The following is a 24,047-nucleotide window of genomic DNA, read 5'->3' on the forward strand; positions in this document are numbered from 1 at the left end:
CTTTGGGAATTGAACCCAGGTTCTCTGGAAGAGCAGTCAGTGCTCTTAACCATTGAGCCATCTCTCCAGCCCCCAATGGCAGCCATTTCTTATTCTGAGACTTATTATGTAGAGTGTGGAGAGAGCAGGAAGGGTTTAGGAGCTGAGCAGGGCAGAATCCAGGTTGGCAGGTTGGAGAGGCCTGGGTGCTGGTTTTCATGTTCTTTAAGTCTGTGTGTCTGACCTGAGAGTAAGCAAACCAGGCAGTTGAGGAAATGGGCTCAAGTGTCTCCACTATTCACTGCCCTCTCTTTGTAATTCCTTATCTCCTCAGATGACAACATTGATGAGACCTATGGTGTGAATGTCCAGTTTGAGTCTGATGAAGAGGTGAGTGACTAAGTAAATGCATCCCATCTGTTTTGCTTTGTGAAGTTACCTAGGTGATGGGAGCCTGTCTTGTGTACTGAAATCCTTAGCTTAATATTTTATAGTGTTTTGTGTTTAGCTTAGAAAGTTTGTCTTATTTTGCTTAAAAAGTTACTGTGATTAACTTTAGTTTTTTGCTTTTTTAAAAGTTAATTTAAACCAATAGATGCAAATTAACAGCTTATAATAAATCAGATAGACCAGAAAACTAGGGAGAAGAACTGAAAAATGCCATCCTCTAGGCACAACACAGCTATTGGAATCATAAAGTTAGCCAGCGATGGGGCTGCTCTCTCCTGCCTAGCTATTGGTTATTGATAGGTGATGGAAAGGAGGTCATTGTCTTCAGTTGTGTAGCCTCTTCTGAGCCTGCTGGCCTTGGATGGATAGCCTCAAACCCATGGCTACAAACAGCCCTGATTAAATTCAATGGGTCACAAAATAAACAAACATGAATGTGAGAAACAGATGTGTAGGAAAGAGGAGGATAGGTGGAGACGGGAGGATGAGGTACGATTAATCAGTATCGTCTACACGTATGAAATTGTCGAGAACACGATAGAGAAGGAAAAAAAGATCCAGCACATCTTCAGTGAGGATGTGTCCTGCTATAGTGTTTTTGCCTGATTGTAATAATTTGTTACGTTTTTAGTACTGTGTATTAACTGCTAGTTTCAAAAGAAAGCATGATTTCCTAGGAGTATGGACCTAGTTTATACTTGGCTATTTAGCTGTTACAGCAGCTGCTGGGGTTAATGCTTGCCACTTCTAGATTATAACTAAATAGGAATGAGTGGGATGGTTGAAAAAAACAAAACAAAACAACAAGTTAAACCAGGAATGGTAGCAAGATACCTGCAACCCCAACAGTCGGGAGTTGAGACTAGCTGGGCTACATAGTGAAATTCTGTCTCTAAAGTGTAAAAACGTAGTTTAGAGTTTTCACTGGGTGAGTTCGGTTTCTGAAATTTGTAATCAGAGAGGAAGAAGGGCTGACACAGGAGAGTTAGAGGGCAGAGCACTGAACTGAGAGTCAAGCAATCTTGAGTTTGAGCCTGTATCTAGGGGCAGGTCATTTTGCCTCAGTTTCTCTTTTTGTAAAACTATATAAAAAAAATGCTATAGATGGCTAAGTCCCTTCTTATAGAATAGTTAATTGGTAGTTTTAATTAGGAACAACCTGACACAGGATTTTTTGCTTACATTTATTTCATGCTAGTTATTGAACATGATGCTATTTTAAGTACACACTCCACAATGTGAGTAGTAGATGCAGTGATGAGCAAATTAAGTATGGTGTCTGCAGTGCCGGCTCAGTCTGTTTCCTGGGTATCCATCTTCACAGCTCTTCTGCTAGCCAGTAGTCTTAGTTTGAGTTTGTCTGTGTCCGGTGTTTGTCACTGTGGCAGCTAAGGTGAGAAGCAGAAAAGAGGACAGACACATCTAACAAGCCCATTCCAAATGGTCGTTCCTCTAGTGTTCCTGGAATTTGGGTGATCTTGCTTTCAATACACAGGTGGTTTCACCCCAAAGCCATTGTTATGACCACAGAACTCACTTAGAGTGATAGAAAGACAGGGTCTGTATGACGCAGAACCTGTCCCACATCTATATTGAGATGGAGTTGTCTCCGTAGGAAGGCGATGAAGATGTGTATGGGGAAGTCCGTGAAGAAGCTTCTGATGACGACATGGAAGGGGATGAGGCTGTTGTGCGTTGTACCCTCTCGGCTAATGTAAGTACACTCTCTGTCCTGCTGTGGCCGGCTTATTTCTGGATGTAGCACTTCCTCCTACTGAAATACTCACTGGGCCGTGGTTGGTTTTTTTGGTGGGGTTGAGGGGCAGGGGCGGGGGAAAGTTCTGGAGACTAAATCCAGGGCTTTGGGCATGCTAGGCAAGTGCTCTGCCACTGACTGATTCTCATTTTTTTCATCTCTTTGGGCTGTTTAGAGTTTTGTTGAGACAGGAGTTTTCTCTGCAGTCCAGGCTAGCCTCAAACTTTTAATATGTCTTGCTCTCAAGTTCTGGGATTATGGGCATACCTGTGTCTGTTTTCCAGACTTCCTTTTGATGGATAATTTGATTTTTAAAAATTTGATATGTAGATACCACTGCAGTAACAACAATATTCGAGTATCTTTGTTTGTTGTCTTAGCGGTTAAACTTACTGATTTCTGCATAGTGAGTGCTTTTGCATTAAATAAACTTTTCTTTTTTTGAGAAAGGGCCTGAGTTGCTCAGGCTGGACTTAACACTTACTGTATAGTCCGTGCAGGCCTGAACTACTAGCCTCTGTGTGTGTGTATGTGTATGTGCGCACGCGCACATGTGTGTGCGTGGTGTGTTTTCTGAGGTAGAACCTCATGGACAGCTCAGACTGATCTGGAATTTGAAATTTTCTGCATCAGCTTCTTTATTTCTGGGATTACAGATGTTCCACCATAAACATACAGATGTTTGAGCCATAAACAGTTAGCATTTTTATTTATTTATTTATTTTAGGATTTTAGTCAGTTGTTACTCTTCCCAAAGATGTGGCCTAACGAAATCTTATTATGGTATGATCCTGAATTCAGTGTTATAGAGCTGTTTCCTTCTGGAAAGGCCTTAGAAGGCAATTGTAGGGTCACAGGTAGCTTCGTTGCAGTGTGCTGAAGAGCCCTAGTGAGCCGAGTGCCTGCTCTCCTCCTTAGCTTGTAGCCTCCGGAGAACTGATGAGTTCAAAGAAGAAGGATTTGCACCCTCGGGATATCGATGCATTCTGGCTGCAGCGACAGCTCAGTCGTTTCTATGATGATGCCATTGTGTCGCAGAAGAAGGCAGATGAGGTGCTGGAGATTTTGAAGGTATGGCCTAGATGGTATTTCTATTTCATGTGTCTTGTCAGGAAGGAACAGTGTTTGTTCAGGGACACCAATGCAAGGACAGTGTTTGAAGAAGCAGATGGCTCTGTTCTGACTGATGGTGTTATTTGCTCTCTCCAGACAGCAAGTGACGACCGAGAATGTGAGAACCAACTCGTTCTGCTCCTTGGTTTCAACACTTTTGACTTCATTAAAGTGCTGCGGCAGCACAGGATGATGAGTGAGTAGACTGTGTTCTGCTCTTGCTTGCTTGGGGTGTGTGTGTGTGTGTGTATGTGTGTCTGCATTCAATTATGGCCAGATTGTGTGGTGTGTGTCTGTCTGTCTGTCTACATTCATTTGTGGCCAGATAGTGTGTGTGTGTGTGTCTGCATTCAATTATGGCCAGATTGTGTGGTGTGTGTGTGTGTGTCTGTCTGTCTATCTACATTCAGTTGTGGCCAGATAGTGTGTGTGTGTGTGTGTGTGTGTGTGTGTGTGTGTGTGTCTCTGCATTCAATTGTGGCCAGATTGTGTGGTGTGTGTGTGTCTGTCTGCATTCAGTTGTGGCTGGATAGTGTGTGTCGTGTGTGTGTGTGTGTGTGTGTGTGTGTGTCTGCATTCAATTGTGGCCAGATTGTGTGGTGTGTGTGTGTGTCTGTCTGTCTGCATTCAGTTGTGGCTGGATAGTGTGTGTCGTGTGTGTGTTTTCATCTGCATATTCAATTGTGAATGAATTGTGTTGCTTCTTTGGCTTCAGCATTTAATTATCTTCTTTATGTTTAGAAATAAAAGTTGATTTTATTTCATTTTCTCTTTTCCACTTCCTCTCTGTGCCTGTTGTGTTTGGCAGTTTTATACTGTACCTTGTTGGCTAGTGCTCAGAGTGAAGCTGAAAAGGAAAGGATCATGGGAAAGATGGAAGCCGACCCAGAGCTTTCTAAGTTCCTCTATCAGCTCCATGAGACTGAGAAGGAAGACCTGATCAGAGTGAGGGCTGGTTTGTTTTCTTTCTCCTTCCTCTTTCAGTGTCTGAGGTAATAAAGCATATCTTTGGGTTCTAGAGCTTGTCATGGTGCAAAGTAGAGTCAGCACACTCATTGTTATGGTTGTGGCACTGTCTTCACCTAGCACCCATGGGGGCCTGTCTATTACAATCCAGGAACGGAGCATGTTTGGCTCATAGAGAGCACCATACTTCAGGCCTTAGGTGTAGCCTTGGCCAGTAGTTGTAGGCTGTTTACTATTGACATCCTGGTCAGAACATTGCACCTTCATTGTGTTTGTTCCTTTTTTTTTTTTTTTTTTGGTGTTTGTTCGTTTGTTTTTGCAGTTTCTTTCAGGTTTCAGAATAAAGTGATATTTTGGGTTTGGGGACACATGAGTTAGCACCTGTGAGTAAAACCCAACCCAGAAGGATTTAGAAGGGACAACAACCTAGGAGAGTGATAATCATTGTGCCTTTTCTGTGTCCCTGCTTCAGGAAGAAAGGTCCCGGAGAGAGAGAGTCCGTCAGTCCCGAATGGACACCGATCTGGAGACCATGGATTTGGACCAGGGTGGAGAGGTGAGTGCCCGGCCTATCCCAGGCTGTGGTGGGTGGAAAGCTCACCTGCTCAGCCTGTTACTGTTTTGCCTGTTTCCAGGCTCTGGCTCCACGGCAGGTTCTGGATTTGGAGGACCTTGTTTTCACACAAGGGAGCCACTTCATGGCCAACAAACGCTGCCAGCTCCCTGATGGGTCCTTCCGACGCCAGCGGAAGGGCTACGAAGAGGTGCACGTGCCAGCTTTAAAGCCTAAGCCCTTCGGCTCAGAAGAAGTGAGTGTATTGCTTTTCTCAACTCCCTGTTCTTTCTCCTCTTTTCCAGTTTGGCTTTTGGCCATTGACTAAAATGTCAGCTGTCTCGAGGATACTTTATTTTAGAGGTGGAAACTGTTCCAGTGTTTTCCCATTCTGAGACAAGGAAGCATTAGTGATCTCTCTGTACAGGTTTATAATAGAGAATTATGAACAGTGATTGCCAGGGAATGAAATTATGGGGAATCATGTCATGATATCATGGTAATCTTATAAGAAATCTTACAAGAATGAACAGCCTGCTGAAGGATGCCATAGCCTAAATTGTGGAACATTCCTTCTAGCAACTGCTTCCTGTGGAGAAGCTGCCAAAGTATGCCCAGGCAGGATTTGAGGGCTTCAAAACACTGAACCGGATCCAGAGTAAACTCTACCGTGCTGCCCTGGAGACAGATGAAAATCTGCTGCTGTGTGCTCCTACTGTAAGCATTGCCCGCCTTCTTTTTCTGTCCTGAAATGTTTTGGTGGCAAGTTGAATCTTAATCTTTACACCAGGCTTTTCTTTATGGTTTTTTTGAGGCATGGTCTTACTATGTAACCCTGGCTGTCCTAGAACTCATTGTGGAGACCAGGCTACCCTTAAACTCACAGAGATCTGCCTGTCTGTGTCTCTGCCTCTGACTCCCAAGTGCTGGGATTAAAGGGTGGCATAACCATGCCTGGCTATTCTCTATTCTGTTATGGAAGACATGGGCAATCCAGAGGTCAATTCTTTCTCTGTTTTGGTGCTAGCCCATGGAAGTCAGGGCAGTAGCCATAGCAGTTGAATAAACTTTGTCTCTGACCTGCCTCTAGGGTGCTGGGAAGACCAATGTGGCCCTGATGTGTATGCTCCGGGAGATAGGGAAACACATCAACATGGATGGCACTATCAATGTGGATGACTTCAAGATTATCTACATAGCTCCCATGCGGTCCTTGGTGCAGGAGATGGTGGGCAGTTTTGGAAAGGTATGTCATAGCTTCTCTAGAAGGTAGTGGCTGCAGCTGTCCATATCATGGGGAGGGGTCTCTGTATCACTTTTGTTGTTGTTGTTGTTGTTGTTAGGGAATCTTTGGATTTTTTTTTGCCATTCCCAAGGTAGAACTCAACCCATGTAATTTCTGAAGCAAAAATGTCTTGGTCTCTCTTACACGTACTCCATCTTTCTTTGATCATCTCCATAGTGGTTTTGGAGTCATGCATCTTGAAATATTTCTGGCACATGAATATGTTTGATAGCTTGTGGGCTGTTACTCCAGTTCCATTTTCCTACTTCGTGTAGGGCTCCTCGAGAGCCTTTGCCTCCTCCCCCTTAGTGGAACTGAACTTGTTTAATATTTGTTCACCTTTCCTGATTCTTTGGATACTTACCTTCTCCTGGTCCCCAGCCCTTCAGGCACCTTCTAGCAGACTTCACACAGTAGGCAAACTCCCTGCCCCTGAGCTGACCTTGAAGCCCATCACGTGTTGTTGCTGGTGTCTGTTCTTCTAGCGCCTAGCCACGTACGGCATCACTGTTGCTGAGCTGACTGGAGACCACCAGCTGTGCAAGGAAGAAATCAGTGCCACACAGATCATTGTCTGCACCCCTGAGAAGTGGGACATCATCACACGCAAAGGCGGGGAGCGCACCTATACTCAGCTGGTCCGCCTCATTGTCCTGGTGAGTGGAGAGAGTGAATGAAGGAGAGATCACCTGTGGTCAGGGAACCTGGTCAAGCTGGGTGAACCTTGAAGAACAGGGCCTAAAAATGAGACGGACTAAAGCCAACTTTATTGAGAACATCAGACAGTTTATACTCTGAGAGTTAAGAAAATCACATGACTAAGGTGTTCAGTTACCAAGATAAGCCACACGTGGCAAAAACATGTTTTTCCATAGAGGCATATGAATACAAACAGCTGAAGTAAGCTTGCTCCTCCCCACTGCACATGGGAGGAGCACGAAAACACATTCCAAGAACAGCTCCATGTTTTTGAAGAAACTGAGGGCACTGGTGTCTTGTTTCCTTGGAGTTTTTTTACCAGCGACTCAGAATTCTCACGTGACTCCATTATTGTATTGGACTGTGTTCCAACAGGGGAGGATTTGCTGTGTTGTTTATCAGTTCTCTTCCTCAAGGCCTTTCTATATGCACATTCCGTCATATGAGCCATTAAGAGCTTTACTGTGACCATTGACCCAGAATCTGCATGTCCCAGAGGCTTCCCTTCCAGTCAGTGCGTGATGTTTGCCATCTCCCACTTTTTTTTTGAGGCAGGTCTCTCATGTTCTGGACTCACTTTATAGAATAATTTGAAATAATTTGAATCAAATGGAAACACACAAAAATAATTTTGTCTTTACAAGAACATTGAAATGCTTTATAAATAATCTATTGTCAGGACAAGTAAGGAATTGAGACATTGCTTTCCATTTACATAGAAGGATCTATAGGAAATGAACTTTGAGCCAAGTGTTGATTTTTTTTAATTAATTGCATTTTTTAAATTTTCTGTGATTTTATATATATATATAGTGTGTGTGTGTGTGTATGCACGGCGCGTGTAGGTTGGTCAAAATACAACTTGTGAGAGTCAGTTCTGTCCTTCCATCATATATATTCTGGGAATCAAGTTCAAGCCATTAGGGTTGGTGGTAAGTGCCTTTACCCACTGAGCCGATTCACTGGCCTCTGAAGGTTGCTTCTTTATGATGTCTAAGAAAGTAGTTCATGTTCTGAGTTCAGAGTGGGAGTTAGCAAATTGTGGCTACAAGTTTTTGTCTTATTGAACACAGTTGTGTAGATTGATTTATGTACTGCTTCTAGCTTCTCTTGTCCTGCGTGTTGCTCTGGCAGAATTGAGTATTTGTAACAAGAGTTGCATGGCTCACAAGCCTGTGGTATTGCATGTGTGGTACTGGATGTCCAGCCCTTGAAGAAAAGTTTGCTAGTCTCCTTTAGAGCTTCGCTCCTCCATGCTTCTATAGCAGCCCGCATAATTGCTTCCTAGGAGTGCCAAACCCCTGGCCTGCCCATGCCTTTGAATTCCATTTTCATTTCCATAACACCTCCAGGTCTTTAGTGCTTACAGTATCTGAGAAGCACTGCTCTTGGCAATGGGAGCTTTATTGTAAATAAAGCCTAGTAGTTTTTGTTCTTGTTCTTGATGAAGAGTCCTGTCCAAAAGTGAAGACCTGTTTGATAAAACCTGGTTAGAACCATCATATATGTGTAAGATTTATGGTAAAGTTGAGGACTCACTCACGAGTGCCTAAGCAGTCTACACTCAATGCTAATTCCTACTAAAAGCTGTGTTAGTTCTTTAGGACTCTGGCTTGGACTTCCGTTTTTATCTGCACTAGGTGTCTTAGGCTATATACTTCTATAACAGACTAATCTCAAGGGAGGATGCTATATCTCTGGTATAGCTTTCTGTCTTTCGCTTCCTTAGGATGAGATCCATCTTCTACATGATGACAGAGGTCCTGTCTTAGAAGCTTTGGTGGCCAGGGCCATCCGAAACATTGAGATGACCCAAGAAGATGTCCGACTCATTGGTCTTAGTGCTACTCTCCCCAACTATGAAGATGTGGCTACCTTTCTGCGTGTTGACCCTGCCAAGGGCCTCTTCTATTTCGACAACAGGTAGAAGAGACTGGAAACGTTTTACCAAGTCAGTCTTCCTGTCCCCTTCCTGTCTCTAAGGAGCATACTAAATGAGTTTTAGGGGTCCTATGTGTATTCTAAAAAGCATTATTGCTTCTAGATCAATGGAAAGTTACTTCTTTCCTCACAGTATTCTCTGCTGGAAATGTCATTTGTCTAACTGTTGAACTTCTAGCTTCCGCCCAGTGCCTCTGGAACAGACATATGTGGGCATCACGGAGAAAAAAGCTATCAAGCGTTTCCAGATCATGAATGAAATAGTCTATGAGAAAATCATGGAACATGCTGGAAAAAATCAGGTCTGTTGATGGTTCTTGAACTTTTTCTGTTTTTGACATAAGCAAAGTTGGCAGGGTAATAGCATGAATCACCAGTTGTCATAAATGACATGAATTATTACTGCAAAACTTGCCTTCAAATATGGTCAGGATCTAGCAGAGTTGGTACAATCCTCTAATACCACAACCTAGGAGGCTAGGGCAGAAAGACTTCAAGCTAGCTGGAGACCAGCTTGGGTTATACAAAGACCCTCCCCTCCAAAACAAAAGAAAATAAAACAAAATCAAAGGAACAATTGGGGACTAGGGTAGAACACAGTGGTAGAGCATAGACATAGCATGTGCAAACCCTGGGGGTTCAATTTCTATTACTGCATAAATAGGAGATGGAATACTCTGAATAATTCTGCATTCAGAAATTGGCCAGCTTCTGGGCTAGAGAGATGATTGGCTGCTCTTGCAAAGTACCCAGGTTCAGGTCTTATCACCCACATGGAGGCTCTGAGCAGTCTGGAAAACTCCAGTTCCAGGGGATCTGACTTTCTCTTCTAGCCTTTGTGGACATCAGGCACTTACATGGTGCACATACAAAACATTCATATACATAAAATAAAAATAAATAAATAAATAAACTGGTAACTTAGAAGGAATGGATCATTTCCTGAAAACAGCTATTACTGTAGCCTAGATGAAATATCATCTGAATAGTACTGTGATCACTAATGATAGTTTTATAATTAATATTCCTCTCCTTTAAGGTAGTGGAACTAGAAAAATCAGTCCGTCTATAAGATAGTAAAAATAAAGCTGCAAATTAAAATCTAGTGAAAGCAGCTGGACAGTGGTGGTGCACACATTTAATCCCAGCACTCTGAAGGCTGAGACGGAGGATCTCTGTGAGTTCGAGGCCAGTCTGATCTACAGTGTGAGTTCCAGGACAGCCAGAACTAAACAGTGAAACTTTGGCTTGAAAAAACAAAAAAAATCTAATGAAAGCAGGCCAGTGAAATGGCTCTGCAGCAGACAGTGCTTGCCTCTAAGAATGGTGACCTGAGTTTGATCCCAGAGCCCACAGGGAGAAGACAACTCCTCTGACCTCTACAGGTGTGCTGTGGCATGCATGCATGTCTCTCTCACACACACACAATAAATAATTAAACGAAAAAACCAACAAAAACCCAACAAACTGTAGGGCATGATGGTGCATGCCTTTAATACCAACTCTTTGAGTTCAAGGCCAGCTAGGGGTACATAGTGAAATCCTGTCTCAAAACACTAATGAAAGCACATTGTATTTGGAAGTTGAACAAAGGTTAGTATTGTTAAATACAGCAAGAGATAAGAGGTTATGCATTTCTTTTTCTGATAAAAAGCACAGGAATTTATATGACAAGACTTCAGAACACTAAATCTTAGGACTGTGTTTCTTATAATATGGTACTAGTTTCAAACTTACTTCCTAAACATTTTTATAAATAATTGTTTTGCTATTATATTTTTTAAAAATTCATTTTTATTTTATGTGCATTGGCATTTTGCCAGCATGTATGCCTGTGTGAGGATGCCAGATCCCCTGGAACTGGAGTTACAGTTGTAAGCTGCATGTGGGTCCTCTGGAAGATCACCCAGTGTTCTTAACTACTGAGCCACCTCTTCAGTCCCATAGTTTTACTATTATATTGCAAACACATCTTTATTTGGCTTAGACTTGGTTTGGCTCTGAACATATCTTATTTAAGGTCTCTGAATCTTCATATGCTGTATACTTAAATTTGCTGTTGAAGGTAGAATTCTAGGGTTAGTTTAGTTTCTCAGCTGAAGGCTGTGTCACTGTCCTTGGTAGATTCCTTCCCCTTGAGTTGTTCCGTTTTGTTTTTTGAGACAGTGTTTTGCAATGTATCCCGGGCTAGGCTTGAGCTCTCTGAGTAGTAAGACTAGCCTGGAATTTAGGCACAACCTCTAATGCAGGGATTATAGGTAGAGTCACCATACCCGCCTTCCCTTTGGGTACCATCAGCCATGTTAGACTTCTTTCCAAACTAGCATGGCTTCTAGTTATAGTGGAGCAGCCTCTGCTTCCTACAGCTAGTGCCCTGGTGCTATGAGAGTAGCTGCTGAAGGTCCATCCCTAAGCTATAGTCCGATTCTCCGTAGGTTCTGGTGTTTGTCCACTCTCGCAAAGAAACTGGGAAGACGGCCAGGGCAATTCGTGACATGTGCCTGGAGAAGGACACCTTGGGTCTGTTTCTTCGAGAGGGTTCTGCCTCCACTGAAGTCCTTCGTACAGAAGCAGAACAGTGCAAGGTAAGAAAGGGCCATTTACTTCTTGGGGCTTGTGCCTGGTGACTGGTTCCATATTGCTGGATCGATTGCTTTGGGACTGTGCACCAAGTGCTGCTGTTTCTAATAGGTTAAAAGTAGTTGGGGATCAGGGAGATGACTCAGATAAAGACGCCTGCGCCAAGCCTAATGGCCTGTGTGCAATCTCAGAGACTCAATAGTGGAGGTTGTTCTCTAACCTCCACATGCATGCCACACACAGGCACACATACAAACCTAAGTTCATAGATTTTTGTAAAAAGCCACGATACGTGATTATGGGGGCTCCTGTGGAAAGGTTTCCTTTGGCCCTGGAGGAGTTCCACAGGGAGGCTTCCTCATTTCATGGTCTTTTTCTGTTCACAGAACTTGGAGCTGAAGGATCTGTTGCCTTATGGCTTTGCTATTCATCATGCAGGCATGACCAGAGTTGACCGAACACTGGTAGAAGATCTTTTTGCTGACAAACATATTCAGGTGAGGAGGGGTAAAACTCGGAAGAGCAGGTGATGTAGACTTAAGAGCATCTGAAATGTCAATAGCTCTGCCCTTAGTAGGATTCTTAGACTTTTTTTTTTAAACATTCATTTATGTGTGTGTGTATGTTTTTCATGAATTTATATACACCACATGCAGGTGCTCTCAGAGGCCAGAAGTGGACACTAGATCCCCTGGAACCTGGAGTTAGACATTGTGATCAGGTGTGGGTTCTGGGACCTGAAGCCCAGTCCTCTGCAAGAGTAGTCCATGTACCAACCACTAAGCTACTCTCCATCCCTAGACTTTTTGATACCTGGACCTGCTAGCACAGGCTGGAAGGTTGTGCTTATGCTGTCTCTCCCAACACCTCATACACTGCATGAGGGAAGATGGCTAGATGGGTGCTTCTTAGAACTCCACACTGTAATTCACAGCGTCAGGATCACAGGGTTTTTTGTTTTTGTTTTTTTTTTTTTTAAACACAAAACAGGGTTTCTCTGTAGCTTTGGAACCTGTCCTGGAACTAGCTCTTGTAGACCAGGCTGGCCTCAAACTCAAGAGATCTGCCTGCTTCTGCCTCCCAAGTGCTGGGATTAAAGTTGTGTGCCACCATCGCCCGGCTAGGACCACACTCTTTCCCTCCTCTGAGATAATGATTTCTAGTATCTTGTAACTAAGTTGTTTATATAGGTTTAAGCTTCTGACCTATACCTGTCTCTGGAACCTTGGTGTATTCTTAAGTATATAAGGGACTGAAGCAACTCTTTTTTTGCTCCAGTGTCACATTGGGCCCTGAGTCATATATCCACTCCTACCCCAGCTAAGTTCAGAAGCCAGACAAGTCAGGCATGTGACCGTGCTGTGGTGGTATGTTTTCCTCATTGCCCTCCTTTGCCTCTTTAGGTTTTAGTTTCCACAGCAACTCTGGCTTGGGGTGTAAATCTCCCTGCACATACAGTTATCATCAAAGGCACCCAGGTGTACAGTCCAGAGAAGGGGCGTTGGACAGAGCTGGGAGCACTGGACATTCTGCAGGTACCGAGCCTCTGAGGGTGATTCCCAGTGGGATCAACATCCTGGCCTGGAGCACAAGGATGTTGGAAAGATGGCAGATCAAGGTCAAGTTCTAAGTGTGTAGACTCTTGTCCAAAGCTCTACTATAACATTTTCTTTTATTGCTTCTGATTTAGATGCTGGGCCGTGCTGGACGCCCTCAGTATGACACCAAGGGTGAAGGTATACTCATCACATCTCACGGAGAGCTACAGTACTACCTCTCCCTCCTCAACCAGCAGCTTCCTATTGAGAGCCAGATGGTATCAAAGCTGCCTGATATGCTCAATGCGGAAATTGTGCTGGGGAACGTCCAGAATGCAAAGGTAGGGCTGTCTTTGTCCTTGGGGCTTTACACTTTTCCTTAATGCCTTAAGAGACTTGGAGTGGTGTGCCCCTCCTGTGAGGATATTGAGGGCCAGCAACAGTGTCTCAAATTCTGCACAACACTTCATGCAGGGCAAGCTTCTTGTGTAAGTGAATGTGTATTCGATCAATACACTAAAATAACCAGACCAGCTCAAAACAACAGATATAATTTAATAATTGAAAAACGGGGAAACTCACGTGACCGGAGTAAAAGGTCCGAAGTCCAGACGGGTCAGGCGAGCCCCGTGCAGAGAACCCGTGCACCTATCTACCCCCGTTTATCTACCTGGCTCCAGGTGGCCACACCCAACCCAGATGTGATTGGCTGAGCTTCCCCATCATTCTTGGGTTTGTGGCAGATAATTCCTAGACCAGCCTGGTCTACAAGAGCGAGTTCCAGGACAGGCTCCAAAGCCACAGAGAAACCCTGTTTCGAAAAACCAAAAAAAAAAAAAAAAAAAAAGATACTTGAAAAGATGATTTAAATTGAAATACTGATGACATCCAGAAGATACTGTACTGTGTGTCCTTGTCCTTGAGAATTCATGTCCAAGCTATCTGTGGGACTTGATGGACACTAGCAGTTCTTCGTGCTAAACGCCATGAACTGTCTTGCAGGATGCAGTGAACTGGCTGGGCTATGCCTACCTGTACATCCGAATGCTCCGGTCCCCAACCCTCTATGGCATCTCTCATGATGACCTCAAGGGAGATCCCTTGCTGGACCAGCGCCGACTAGATCTTGTTCACACTGCTGCCTTGATGCTGGATAAGAACAATCTGGTCAAGTATGATAAGAAGACAGGCAACTTTCAGGTGATTAGCATGTGATTTTTGAGGCTGTTTTAGTAAAATTTAGGTCCTTTAATGTATGTAATGCCTATCTAATTACCTGTTGTCTAGATTGGGGAATAGACTATACTCTTTGAGCTATGAACTTAACTTTCAAATTTATACTTTTAAGTAAGGCATTGGTTGCCCTGTGACTGGAGATGGTTGTGAGCCACCATGTGGGTGCTAGAAATTGAACCACAGGTGTTCTGGAAGAGCAGCCATCCCTCATCAACCATCTCTCCAACACTTAGATTTTAAAAATGGTAGCTGGTTCTCCAAGTTTGAGTTGCGGAAGGTCATTTGACTATCTCATTACATGATCATCAGTTCTCCATAGGGCAGTTTGTTGTGCCATCTTCTTTTTGTGCCTGAGGCGCTTGTATTAGGCAGGTAAAGGTACCCCAAGGAGTTTATCTGCTTGTCATCTTAAGATGGTCACTTGATATTTAAAGTTGGGGGCTGATCACTAGTCAGCCTTGCACTGAGTCTTCCTTCTTTCTAGGTGACAGAACTTGGCCGGATAGCTAGTCACTACTATATCACCAACGACACTGTGCAGACCTACAACCAGCTGCTAAAACCTACTCTGAGCGAGATTGAGCTTTTCCGAGTGTTTTCCTTGTCCTCAGAGTTCAAGAACATCACTGTGAGAGAGGTGAGCCGATGAGTGTTTCGGGACAGGAGTTGGGACCCCTGCCAGGCTGCTGGATAACTTCTTTCCTTCACTGTTGCCCTGTGGATTTCCTATGACTTGTCTTTCCTCGTGGCAGGAGGAGAAGCTGGAGCTGCAGAAGCTGCTGGAGAGGGTGCCCATCCCTGTAAAGGAGAGCATCGAAGAGCCCAGTGCGAAGGTAGGTGTGTCTTCACTTTCAAACATGATCATTCAGTTTCCGAAAGAGGAACTTTGAACTTGATTTCATACATGGTAATATATTGTAATTATATTGTATGAATACATGTACAATTCTTTCTACTCCTAGGAGGGTATTCGGGGTTGACCTATCATGTGCTGGACTACTGGCTGTACCCCCACCCCCAATTTCCCTACTCTGCTTCCTTCTGACATATGCTTTATATGGAATAATAGTTATTTAACATGTAAATCAAGAACATGGAAGATCCTTTTTGGCACATGTACCAGAACAGAAATGCAGATAATTGATTGGTCTTTGCTAGCTATCTCTGCTTCTTTGCAGATCAATGTTCTTCTCCAAGCCTTCATCTCACAGCTAAAACTGGAGGGCTTTGCACTGATGGCTGACATGGTGTACGTGACCCAGGTGAGGACAAAGTTGCTCTGAGTGATGAGCAGAGTCCAAATAATTCCAGTGCCTTCTCTGCTGTGTACCTTGAAGAAAGGAGGCCTGACGCTGCTGTTCCAGCAAGCCAGCTGCTTGCTGCCACTTGATTTTGCTGTACTGATCTTGAGCTTGTGGGAAGGGCAGGCCTTACAAAGTGCTAAGAAGCTCTGTCGGTGCTTGTAGAGACAGGTCCACTGGGCATGTCACCCTTTCCAAGAGAAACGGTCCCATTGTAGCTGTGGTGTTCATGAAAAATGACAAAATATTTTATTAATTATTCTGTCTTACCTGAAAGGGTGGGAGACAAAAACTTGTTTGTTTCGGAATTGGTATGAGTGATCGCATGAGATCTTGAGGTCATCAGGCTATGGTAGACAGGCCACAGAGGTTTCACCATGGGAACACTTGTCTTTTCTCAGTCGGCTGGCCGGTTGATGCGTGCAATCTTTGAAATTGTCCTGAACCGCGGTTGGGCACAGCTTACAGATAAGACCCTGAATCTCTGCAAGATGATCGACAAACGCATGTAAGTGCTCAGTGAGCTAGAGGATGGTCATTGTGAATATGGGCCTCAGTGCACTTGATGTCCAGTTCTGGTGCCTGAGATGTGTCATAGACCTGGGTGAAAGTTGGGAAGTGGATGGGCCCTCTAGAATGTAGGGCTGGGAGGTTAGAGAGCAAAGAAGACATCTTCCTTTAATGATAGGGTCTGTGTGGTTATTCTAGTGCTGGACACTGGTGACGGCAGTTTGTTCACAGCCTTACGGAAAGAGTGAACCAGCTGTGTCTCCTTTCTGGATAGGTGGCAGTCCATGTGTCCTCTTCGTCAGTTCCGTAAGCTTCCTGAGGAAGTAGTGAAGAAGATCGAGAAGAAAAACTTCCCCTTTGAGCGGCTGTACGATTTGAATCATAATGAGATAGGTGTGTGAAGTTCTTGTCCTGTCTTGTAGCCCAGGCCTTTTTCTGTCAACCTTCTACACCCCAGGTCCTACACCCTGGGCACTGGCACTCTATGCTTGCATCCTGCTGTTGTACAAACTCACTGTTAGACTTTGAACCGTTAGTACTGCATTGAGACTAAAGTGAGGAGCCTGTCCACTGGTGTGGAATCTGCTCCTTTCCCACAGTTGCCCTTTGGCCTTGATTGTAGATTTGCTAGGCTGGCCAGCAACAGCTTTTATTTCTCATAGGTGAGCTTATACGAATGCCGAAGATGGGGAAGACCATCCACAAGTATGTCCATCTCTTCCCCAAGTTGGAGTTGTCGGTGCACCTGCAGCCTATTACACGCTCTACCCTGAAAGTAGAGCTGACCATCACACCGGATTTCCAGTGGGATGAAAAGGCAAGGCTTTGTTGGTTAGAGGCTGCAGTTGGAGTTGCTTAGTCCCCTCATTACCCATTCTTATTTCACTGGTGCTTGGGTTGGCAGGTCCATGGTTCCTCAGAGGCATTTTGGATTCTAGTGGAAGATGTGGACAGTGAGGTGATTCTGCACCATGAATATTTTCTACTGAAGGCCAAGTATGCCCAGGACGAGCATCTCATCACATTCTTCGTCCCAGTCTTCGAACCACTGCCCCCTCAATACTTCATCCGAGTGGTATCTGACCGCTGGCTCTGTGAGTGTCTTCTGAGTCCCCTAGGAACATACCTTCCAAGGATGGTAGTAGACTTCTTGTCTCTATTAAGAGAGTGGTACAGACACAGCCTAAGGTCTCTGGTGTTCATGAATGAGGCTGTGGAGGTCTGCTGGAGATTGTTCCTAGTGTTCCATTTCTTCCCTGACAGCTTGTGAGACCCAGCTGCCTGTCTCTTTCCGACACCTGATCCTACCGGAGAAGTACCCACCTCCAACTGAACTGTTGGACCTGCAGCCATTGCCCGTGTCTGCTCTAAGGAACAGTGCTTTTGAGAGCCTTTACCAAGATAAATTTCCTTTCTTCAATCCTATCCAGACTCAAGGTAGGTGTTTGAGTCTCAGATATTTGGTTTCCAAGCATGCCTTTTTTTCCCTGCCCACCGACAGGGTTTCCCTGGCTGTCCTGGAACTCACTCTGTAGACTAGGGTGGCTTCTATCTCACAGAGATCCCCCCCCCCTGCCTCTGCCTCCCGAGTGCTGGGATAAAAGGTGTGCACCACCACTGCCCAGACCATGCAGGCCTTTTAAGGTTACCTCATAATAAGTGTGTTGGGCAGCTGGCAGAGAACCAGGTACTTAGTGGCCTGGAGCTCACTGGCCTGCCAGATGTTTTTCTTCCTAAAAGTCCTTGTTCATTGTTAGATTTGCTTTGCCGCTCTACATATCTCCCTAAGGAGGATCAGGAGAGTAAGGTCATTCTGTGATGTGTTGTCCTTACTCCTGCTCCAAGTGTTGAGCCAGAGTGTGGTGTTGATGAGACCTCACTTCATCATTAAAAATTAGAGCGGGCACTAAGTACTTGGCTGAGCACAGGACTAGTGATTCCTCCTCCGCCAATCCTTTGAAAGGGTTACTATTTACTGCTACAGTTAATTGTGCAACTCATGATGAAGGAACTGAGGCATAGGAAGGAGCCCTAATTAAACCAACTGGTAAATAGTTGAGCTTGGGTTTTTAGTGTAGTTTTGACCCCAGGGCCTGGGCTTACCTTCTGTATTTGAGTATTTCTAAAGAATGCAAGAAACCGCTGATAAGGCAGAGATAGGTGTCCTGTTATTTTGTTTGTTTGTTTTGTTTCGTTTTGTTTTTATTCTGGTCCTTGACAGGTAAAGATGCGGGATTTCTTTCTTGTTGTTGTGGTTGTTGTTTTTTCCCCATAAATCTCCAGGAGATCTGAACCTGATCTTGGACTTTTTCCTTCCCTGCTTTGCAGGAGAAAGTATGTGAGACAGCCAGCAGGGCCAGTGTTCCAGGCTTCTTTTTGTACTGCAGCTGATTGACTTTGCGTCTCATGGTGTTCATAATCTTGACGAATGATTTGTTTCATCCCCACTGGTGTTCACTCTATACCTTTGGTTTCCAGTTTTTAACACCGTGTACAACAGTGATGATAACGTGTTTGTGGGGGCCCCCACGGGCAGCGGGAAGACCATCTGTGCAGAGTTTGCCATCCTGCGGATGCTGCTGCAGAATTCTGAGGGACGCTGTGTCTATATTACCCCCATGGAGGCTCTGGCAGAGCAGGTGTGTAATATGTTGTGGGACTGAATTTTCCAGAAGCCATTCCATCTGTGATTCCAGATGAAGGTTTTCTCATATCTGACAACTGCATGTCATTTCTTAAAGAAAGGCTTCCCTGTCAGCTTAAAAGCTGGTATAGACCGGGCAGTATCATGAATAGAGTATGGCGGGTGGTGCATGGTTGTCACTCCAGCTGCTTAGGGGGCTGAGGTGAGAGTTTCACTTGAACCCACAAGTTTAAGGTCAGCCTGTGCCCCATCTCAGTTTTCCTCCTATTAAGTGAGAGATGTCCATGCAACCTACTGTTACTATCCCTCCCACTCCTGCCCACCAGGTGTACATGGACTGGTATGAGAAGTTTCAGGATAGGCTCAACAAGAAGGTGGTGCTGCTGACGGGTGAGACTAGCACAGATCTGAAGCTTCTAGGCAAAGGCAACATCATCATCAGCACTCCCGAGAAGTGGGACATCCTTTCCCGGAGGTGGAAGCAGCGCAAGAATGTCCAGAACATCAACCTCTTCGTGGTGGATGAGGTCCACCTTATTGGGGGCGAGAATGGGGTAGGCTTGACTTCACAGCATAGAGAAGGGCTGGGACCCACACAGTGACCTTATATTGGGCCCGGGACTAGGGTCTCCACAAAGATTTCTGCCTATTGCCTGCCTTGTTCCAAAAAGGTGATCTGAGGTTTTTTTTTTTTTTTAAGTATTTATTTATTTATTATGTATACAATATTCTTTCTACATGTATGCCTGCAGGCCAGAAGAGGGCACCAGACCTCATTACAGATGGTTGTGAGCCACCATGTGGTTGCCGGGAATTGAACTCAGGACCTTTGGAAGAGCAGGCAATGCTCTTAACCGCTGAGCCATCTCTCCAGCCCCTCTGAGGTTTTTTTGATAGACTCTTAAGGAACAGTGTTGCTTAGTGAAGGTTGTCTCCTGGGGCAGGGCAGCCACAGACCGGAGAGTCCATAGTTGGCTCACAAAGGGAAGCTCAGGCAGAGATGGCGAACCTGAGCCTGGAATGACTCCTTCCCTTTTTCCCAGCCTGTCTTGGAAGTGATCTGCTCCCGGATGCGCTACATCTCCTCCCAGATTGAGCGGCCCATTCGAATTGTGGCACTTAGCTCGTCACTGTCCAATGCCAAGGATGTGGCTCACTGGCTGGGCTGTAGTGCCACCTCCACCTTCAACTTCCACCCTAATGTGCGCCCTGTACCACTGGAACTGCATATCCAGGTAGGACCCTGTCTGCCTTCCTCCATGGCCTCGGGGATCCCTAGTCAATCAGGTCTAGTGAGCTCAGTGTCTTGTCTTCTGTCTTTATTTCCAGGGCTTCAACATCAGCCATACACAGACTCGCCTGCTGTCTATGGCCAAGCCTGTGTACCATGCCATCACCAAACACTCACCCAAGAAACCTGTCATCGTTTTTGTCCCATCTCGCAAGCAGACCCGCCTCACGGCAATAGACATCCTTACTACCTGTGCAGCAGACATCCAGCGGCAGAGGTGGGCTGTGCTCTAATTTCTGGGGTGGCTGGCTGCATGAGAATCCTGTTACGTGAAGGTGCCCCTGCTCTGGGTGTCCTGGGTGAGGCTGGGGCTGAGGCTGAGGGCAGCACAGACTGAAATGCCTCAGACCTGTGCTTGTTCTTGTTCTGCCCAGGTTCTTGCACTGTACTGAGAAGGATCTGATCCCTTACCTGGAGAAGCTAAGTGACAGCACGCTCAAGGAAACACTGTTAAATGGGGTGGGCTACCTACATGAAGGGCTGAGCCCCATGGAGAGGCGCCTGGTAGAGCAGCTCTTTAGCTCAGGTAAGAAAACGTCATGACATCCAAAGTCCTCAGGTGTGTGTATTCGACTTTAGGGTGTGGATGGCATTTCTCTGTTGAGTAGTACTCATTTTCACAATGCTAGCTGTCTTACCTCATTAGATTCCTCCTAGACACTTGTGATGTAGTTGACAGAGATACCCTTCCCTGCTAGATTAGAAAACAGGCAGGCACATCAGCTGGTCCCATTACAGAAGCTGGTTTTCTGCTGTTTAGGGTTCTGTGTGGAGACCAGACTGGTGGGGTTAGAACTTAAGAGATGGCTGTGGGTTTGTGATTCTCTTCTGGTTGGTTGCCTCTTGCTTGCTGCTGTTTGTTGGCCTGTGGCATTTTATGCATCGTCCACTGTCCTGGCACTGTGTGGCAGAGCTCCCACCAGGCGGTCACTCTTCGAATCTGTCTGGTTTGGGTGTGCTCAGAGTAAGTTTGATTTTGCTGCCATGGTTGAACTAACTGTGTTTGGGTTGGTGTTAGCTTTCACCATCAAAGGGCTGATCCGCCAGGCAGTGCTAGTCTTGCTTTCCTTGAGTTTGAGTTCTCCAGAATTGTTGTGTTTCTTCTAGGATAGTCTCAGAGCAAAAGGCACCAATAGCATGGTACCGCCTTTCACTGCACTTGGTTCCTGTCAGACCTTGTTCCTAGGGCCTCACGCTGAGCTTTGAAATGTAGCCCTTGTCGGCGCTGCCTGCCAGTGAAGCAATAGTTCCTGGGAGGCCTGCCTCAGTCTTCCTCTCCCTTCCTCTGCTCAGGGGCTATCCAGGTGGTGGTGGCTTCTCGAAGTCTCTGCTGGGGCATGAATGTTGCTGCTCATCTGGTGATCATCATGGATACTCAGTACTACAATGGCAAGATCCATGCGTGAGTACAGTTGCTGTGGACCTTAACAGACCTCCCTCCTAAAGCGAGTGTAGATCTACAAATACAATACAGGGAACTAAGCATAGAAGAGTCCCTCCCAATAGATCAGTGTTCATTGTTTGGTCCCAGGAGGTAAACATACATACCTCTGTCTCAGCAGTTTGGAGAGAGGCCCTTTCAGACAGGAAGAAAGGGGCTTGTTGTTACCGACTTCCCACAAGGTCACACCTTTGTTGTGACAAGAAGCCCAAGGGTCAGTGTTTCTCAGAGCCTGAATAATTTTTTCATTTTTTATTTTTCCAAAATACAAATTATTTTGAAATTAGTTTTGTAAGTTTAGAATCTGGTTGTTGCTTTGAGTTTTATATTACTTTTTTTTGTTTTTTTGTTTTGTTTTGTTTTGTTTTTGAGACAGGGTTTCTCTGTAGTTTTGGAGCCTGTCCTGGAACTAGCTCTTGTAGACCAGGCTAGCCTCAAACTTACAGAGATCTCCCTGCCTTTGCCTCCCAAGTCCTGGGATTAAAAGCGTGTGCCACCACTGTCTGGCCTAGTTTTAGATTATTTTTTAATCTGTGAAACATAACAGCTCTTAAGCTTGACTCTAAGTTTGGTCCTTTAATGGGATGTTACTTTGCTTCTAGCCTTAGATAGGTTTGTGGCTTTGGTTCAGGTTCATGGGGTAACACATTCATGACTCTTACTTAGAAACTAAAATAATGTGTGGGTAAGCATGTGAAGTGCATCGCTAAGCACACAGGCTCATGGCCGGTTTTGCTGCAGTCTGACTTTCCCTCCTTGTTTGCATCATCCGATCCGCCCCGTGACTGCAGGCAGGCAGGCCTCCTGACATGTTTTCTCATTTCTCTCTTCCGCCGCCAGCTATGTGGACTACCCCATCTATGATGTGCTTCAGATGGTGGGCCATGCCAACCGCCCCCTGCAGGATGACGAGGGGCGCTGTGTCATCATGTGTCAAGGCTCTAAAAAGGTCAGTTATAGGAAACTGAGCCTTTGAACAGATTCTTGAGTCTGAGTCTTTTTTTTTTTTTTTTTTTACTGTCTTTAATAAACTTTTCAGTCCTTTCTGCCAGTTGCTTTTGTAATAAGCTGGAGTCACACAGATTTGGTTCCGTGTTTTTGCTATTGCTGGTGATTCCATGTCTTTCCACTCCTTAGTTCTTTCTTCATGCACTGCTTACTGCTCTGTTTATGTGGCTTGGCCTGTCCCATTCCTGCTTTGTATTCTATGATACTGTTTTCTACGTGTTTCTTCTATTTGGCTATTATATGTATCATACAGAGACAATACCCTGTTGGATTGCCCTTGATCCCTTATTACCATGTTTAATACCTAACCCTCCCCAATCCACAGGATTTTTTCAAAAAGTTTTTGTATGAGCCATTACCAGTAGAGTCTCACCTGGACCACTGTATGCATGACCACTTCAATGCTGAGATTGTCACCAAGACCATTGAGAACAAGCAGGATGCTGTGGACTACCTCACCTGGACCTTTCTGTATCGCCGGATGACACAGAACCCAAATTACTACAACCTTCAGGGTTAGTGAGCCGAAGAGCACACACTGCCCTTGGAGGTGTCCCAGCCCTCGCTAGGCAGTATCCTGAGACTTCCCTCTTGCGTCTCTGCAGGCATATCCCATCGTCATTTATCTGACCACTTGTCAGAGCTGGTGGAGCAGACCCTTAGTGACCTGGAGCAGTCCAAGTGCATCAGCATCGAGGATGAGATGGATGTGGCCCCTCTGAACCTGGGCATGATTGCTGCCTACTATTACATAAACTACACCACCATTGGTGAGGGCCAGTGGTGCATGGGCTTCTGGAGACTGTTGGGATGAGATGTGGTAGCCAGTATTTGTCAGAGAGGTGATAGGGCAAGAAAGCAGTACAGCCCACACTATTGATTCTGGTTACTCTGTTCCTTTCCCACAACTATTGGCTCTTTCCTCATTCTCTCATTTTCTTTCAGAGCTCTTCAGCATGTCTCTCAATGCTAAAACCAAGGTCCGAGGACTTATTGAGATTATTTCCAATGCGGCAGAGTATGAGAACATTCCAATTAGGCATCATGAAGACAACTTGCTGCGCCAGGTGAGGGCATTGGCTTTAGAAGAACATACAGGAGTAAAAATCTGGCCCATGACTTCCTGTCACAAATTCCCTCATACATTTCTTACCTCTCTCAACCTCATACATTCTTCCACACTTATCTGCAATTCTCCATCCTTCCCTCTAGAGTCTAGCTGGGCCACATGGTGTATTTGGCCTGAACAGGTCTCAGGTAGGGTCCTCTGTTTATCTCTAGCTTTTTAATTTTTTTCTTTCACATTCTAGTTGGCTCAGAAGGTCCCCCACAAGCTGAATAATCCCAAGTTCAATGATCCACATGTGAAGACCAACCTGCTGCTACAAGCTCACCTGTCCCGCATGCAACTAAGTGCCGAACTACAGTCAGACACAGAGGAGATCCTTAGTAAGGTAGTATGGGCGGGACTTGGAGGTTCACTGGCCACTGGGGGCCTCAGAGGATTGAGTTCTCAGCCCACCTTCTCTTACACTCCCTTTGCATACAGGCAATCCGACTCATTCAAGCCTGTGTGGATGTACTCTCTAGTAATGGGTGGCTCAGCCCTGCTCTGGCAGCCATGGAACTGGCTCAGATGGTCACCCAAGCCATGTGGTCTAAGGACTCTTATCTGAAGCAGCTGCCACACTTCACCTCAGAGCATATCAAACGTTGCACAGATAAGGTGAGCTAAGACCTGGAGTGCTGGATGATG

The 24,047-nt window shown here is 45.2% G+C and overlaps 1 protein-coding gene across 1 annotated transcript in view; it reads left to right on the forward strand.

Annotated features, from left to right (window-relative positions):
- Window positions 1–24,047, forward strand: part of Snrnp200 (small nuclear ribonucleoprotein U5 subunit 200) — a 30,531-nt gene that overhangs the window by 4,200 nt on the left and 2,284 nt on the right. The window contains exons 5-41 of the mRNA XM_075962080.1: window positions 314–369; window positions 2,045–2,143; window positions 3,104–3,256; window positions 3,395–3,494; window positions 4,107–4,243; window positions 4,737–4,820; window positions 4,900–5,073; window positions 5,397–5,534; window positions 5,908–6,063; window positions 6,588–6,758; window positions 8,531–8,724; window positions 8,921–9,044; window positions 11,178–11,327; window positions 11,709–11,819; window positions 12,726–12,857; window positions 13,013–13,201; window positions 13,863–14,060; window positions 14,581–14,733; window positions 14,849–14,929; window positions 15,275–15,358; window positions 15,799–15,905; window positions 16,182–16,300; window positions 16,570–16,724; window positions 16,812–17,001; window positions 17,171–17,344; window positions 18,386–18,546; window positions 18,878–19,105; window positions 19,595–19,786; window positions 19,881–20,059; window positions 20,217–20,368; window positions 21,136–21,244; window positions 22,124–22,232; window positions 22,617–22,806; window positions 22,897–23,061; window positions 23,237–23,358; window positions 23,602–23,745; window positions 23,841–24,017. Of these exons, the coding sequence (XP_075818195.1) occupies window positions 314–369; window positions 2,045–2,143; window positions 3,104–3,256; window positions 3,395–3,494; window positions 4,107–4,243; window positions 4,737–4,820; window positions 4,900–5,073; window positions 5,397–5,534; window positions 5,908–6,063; window positions 6,588–6,758; window positions 8,531–8,724; window positions 8,921–9,044; window positions 11,178–11,327; window positions 11,709–11,819; window positions 12,726–12,857; window positions 13,013–13,201; window positions 13,863–14,060; window positions 14,581–14,733; window positions 14,849–14,929; window positions 15,275–15,358; window positions 15,799–15,905; window positions 16,182–16,300; window positions 16,570–16,724; window positions 16,812–17,001; window positions 17,171–17,344; window positions 18,386–18,546; window positions 18,878–19,105; window positions 19,595–19,786; window positions 19,881–20,059; window positions 20,217–20,368; window positions 21,136–21,244; window positions 22,124–22,232; window positions 22,617–22,806; window positions 22,897–23,061; window positions 23,237–23,358; window positions 23,602–23,745; window positions 23,841–24,017 (5,357 nt within the window). The remainder of the gene's footprint in view (window positions 1–313; window positions 370–2,044; window positions 2,144–3,103; window positions 3,257–3,394; window positions 3,495–4,106; window positions 4,244–4,736; window positions 4,821–4,899; window positions 5,074–5,396; window positions 5,535–5,907; window positions 6,064–6,587; window positions 6,759–8,530; window positions 8,725–8,920; window positions 9,045–11,177; window positions 11,328–11,708; window positions 11,820–12,725; window positions 12,858–13,012; window positions 13,202–13,862; window positions 14,061–14,580; window positions 14,734–14,848; window positions 14,930–15,274; window positions 15,359–15,798; window positions 15,906–16,181; window positions 16,301–16,569; window positions 16,725–16,811; window positions 17,002–17,170; window positions 17,345–18,385; window positions 18,547–18,877; window positions 19,106–19,594; window positions 19,787–19,880; window positions 20,060–20,216; window positions 20,369–21,135; window positions 21,245–22,123; window positions 22,233–22,616; window positions 22,807–22,896; window positions 23,062–23,236; window positions 23,359–23,601; window positions 23,746–23,840; window positions 24,018–24,047) is intronic.

This window comes from Microtus pennsylvanicus, chromosome 2 (assembly GCF_037038515.1).
Source record: "Microtus pennsylvanicus isolate mMicPen1 chromosome 2, mMicPen1.hap1, whole genome shotgun sequence".
In the NCBI taxonomy this organism is placed as follows: Eukaryota; Metazoa; Chordata; class Mammalia; order Rodentia; family Cricetidae; genus Microtus; species Microtus pennsylvanicus.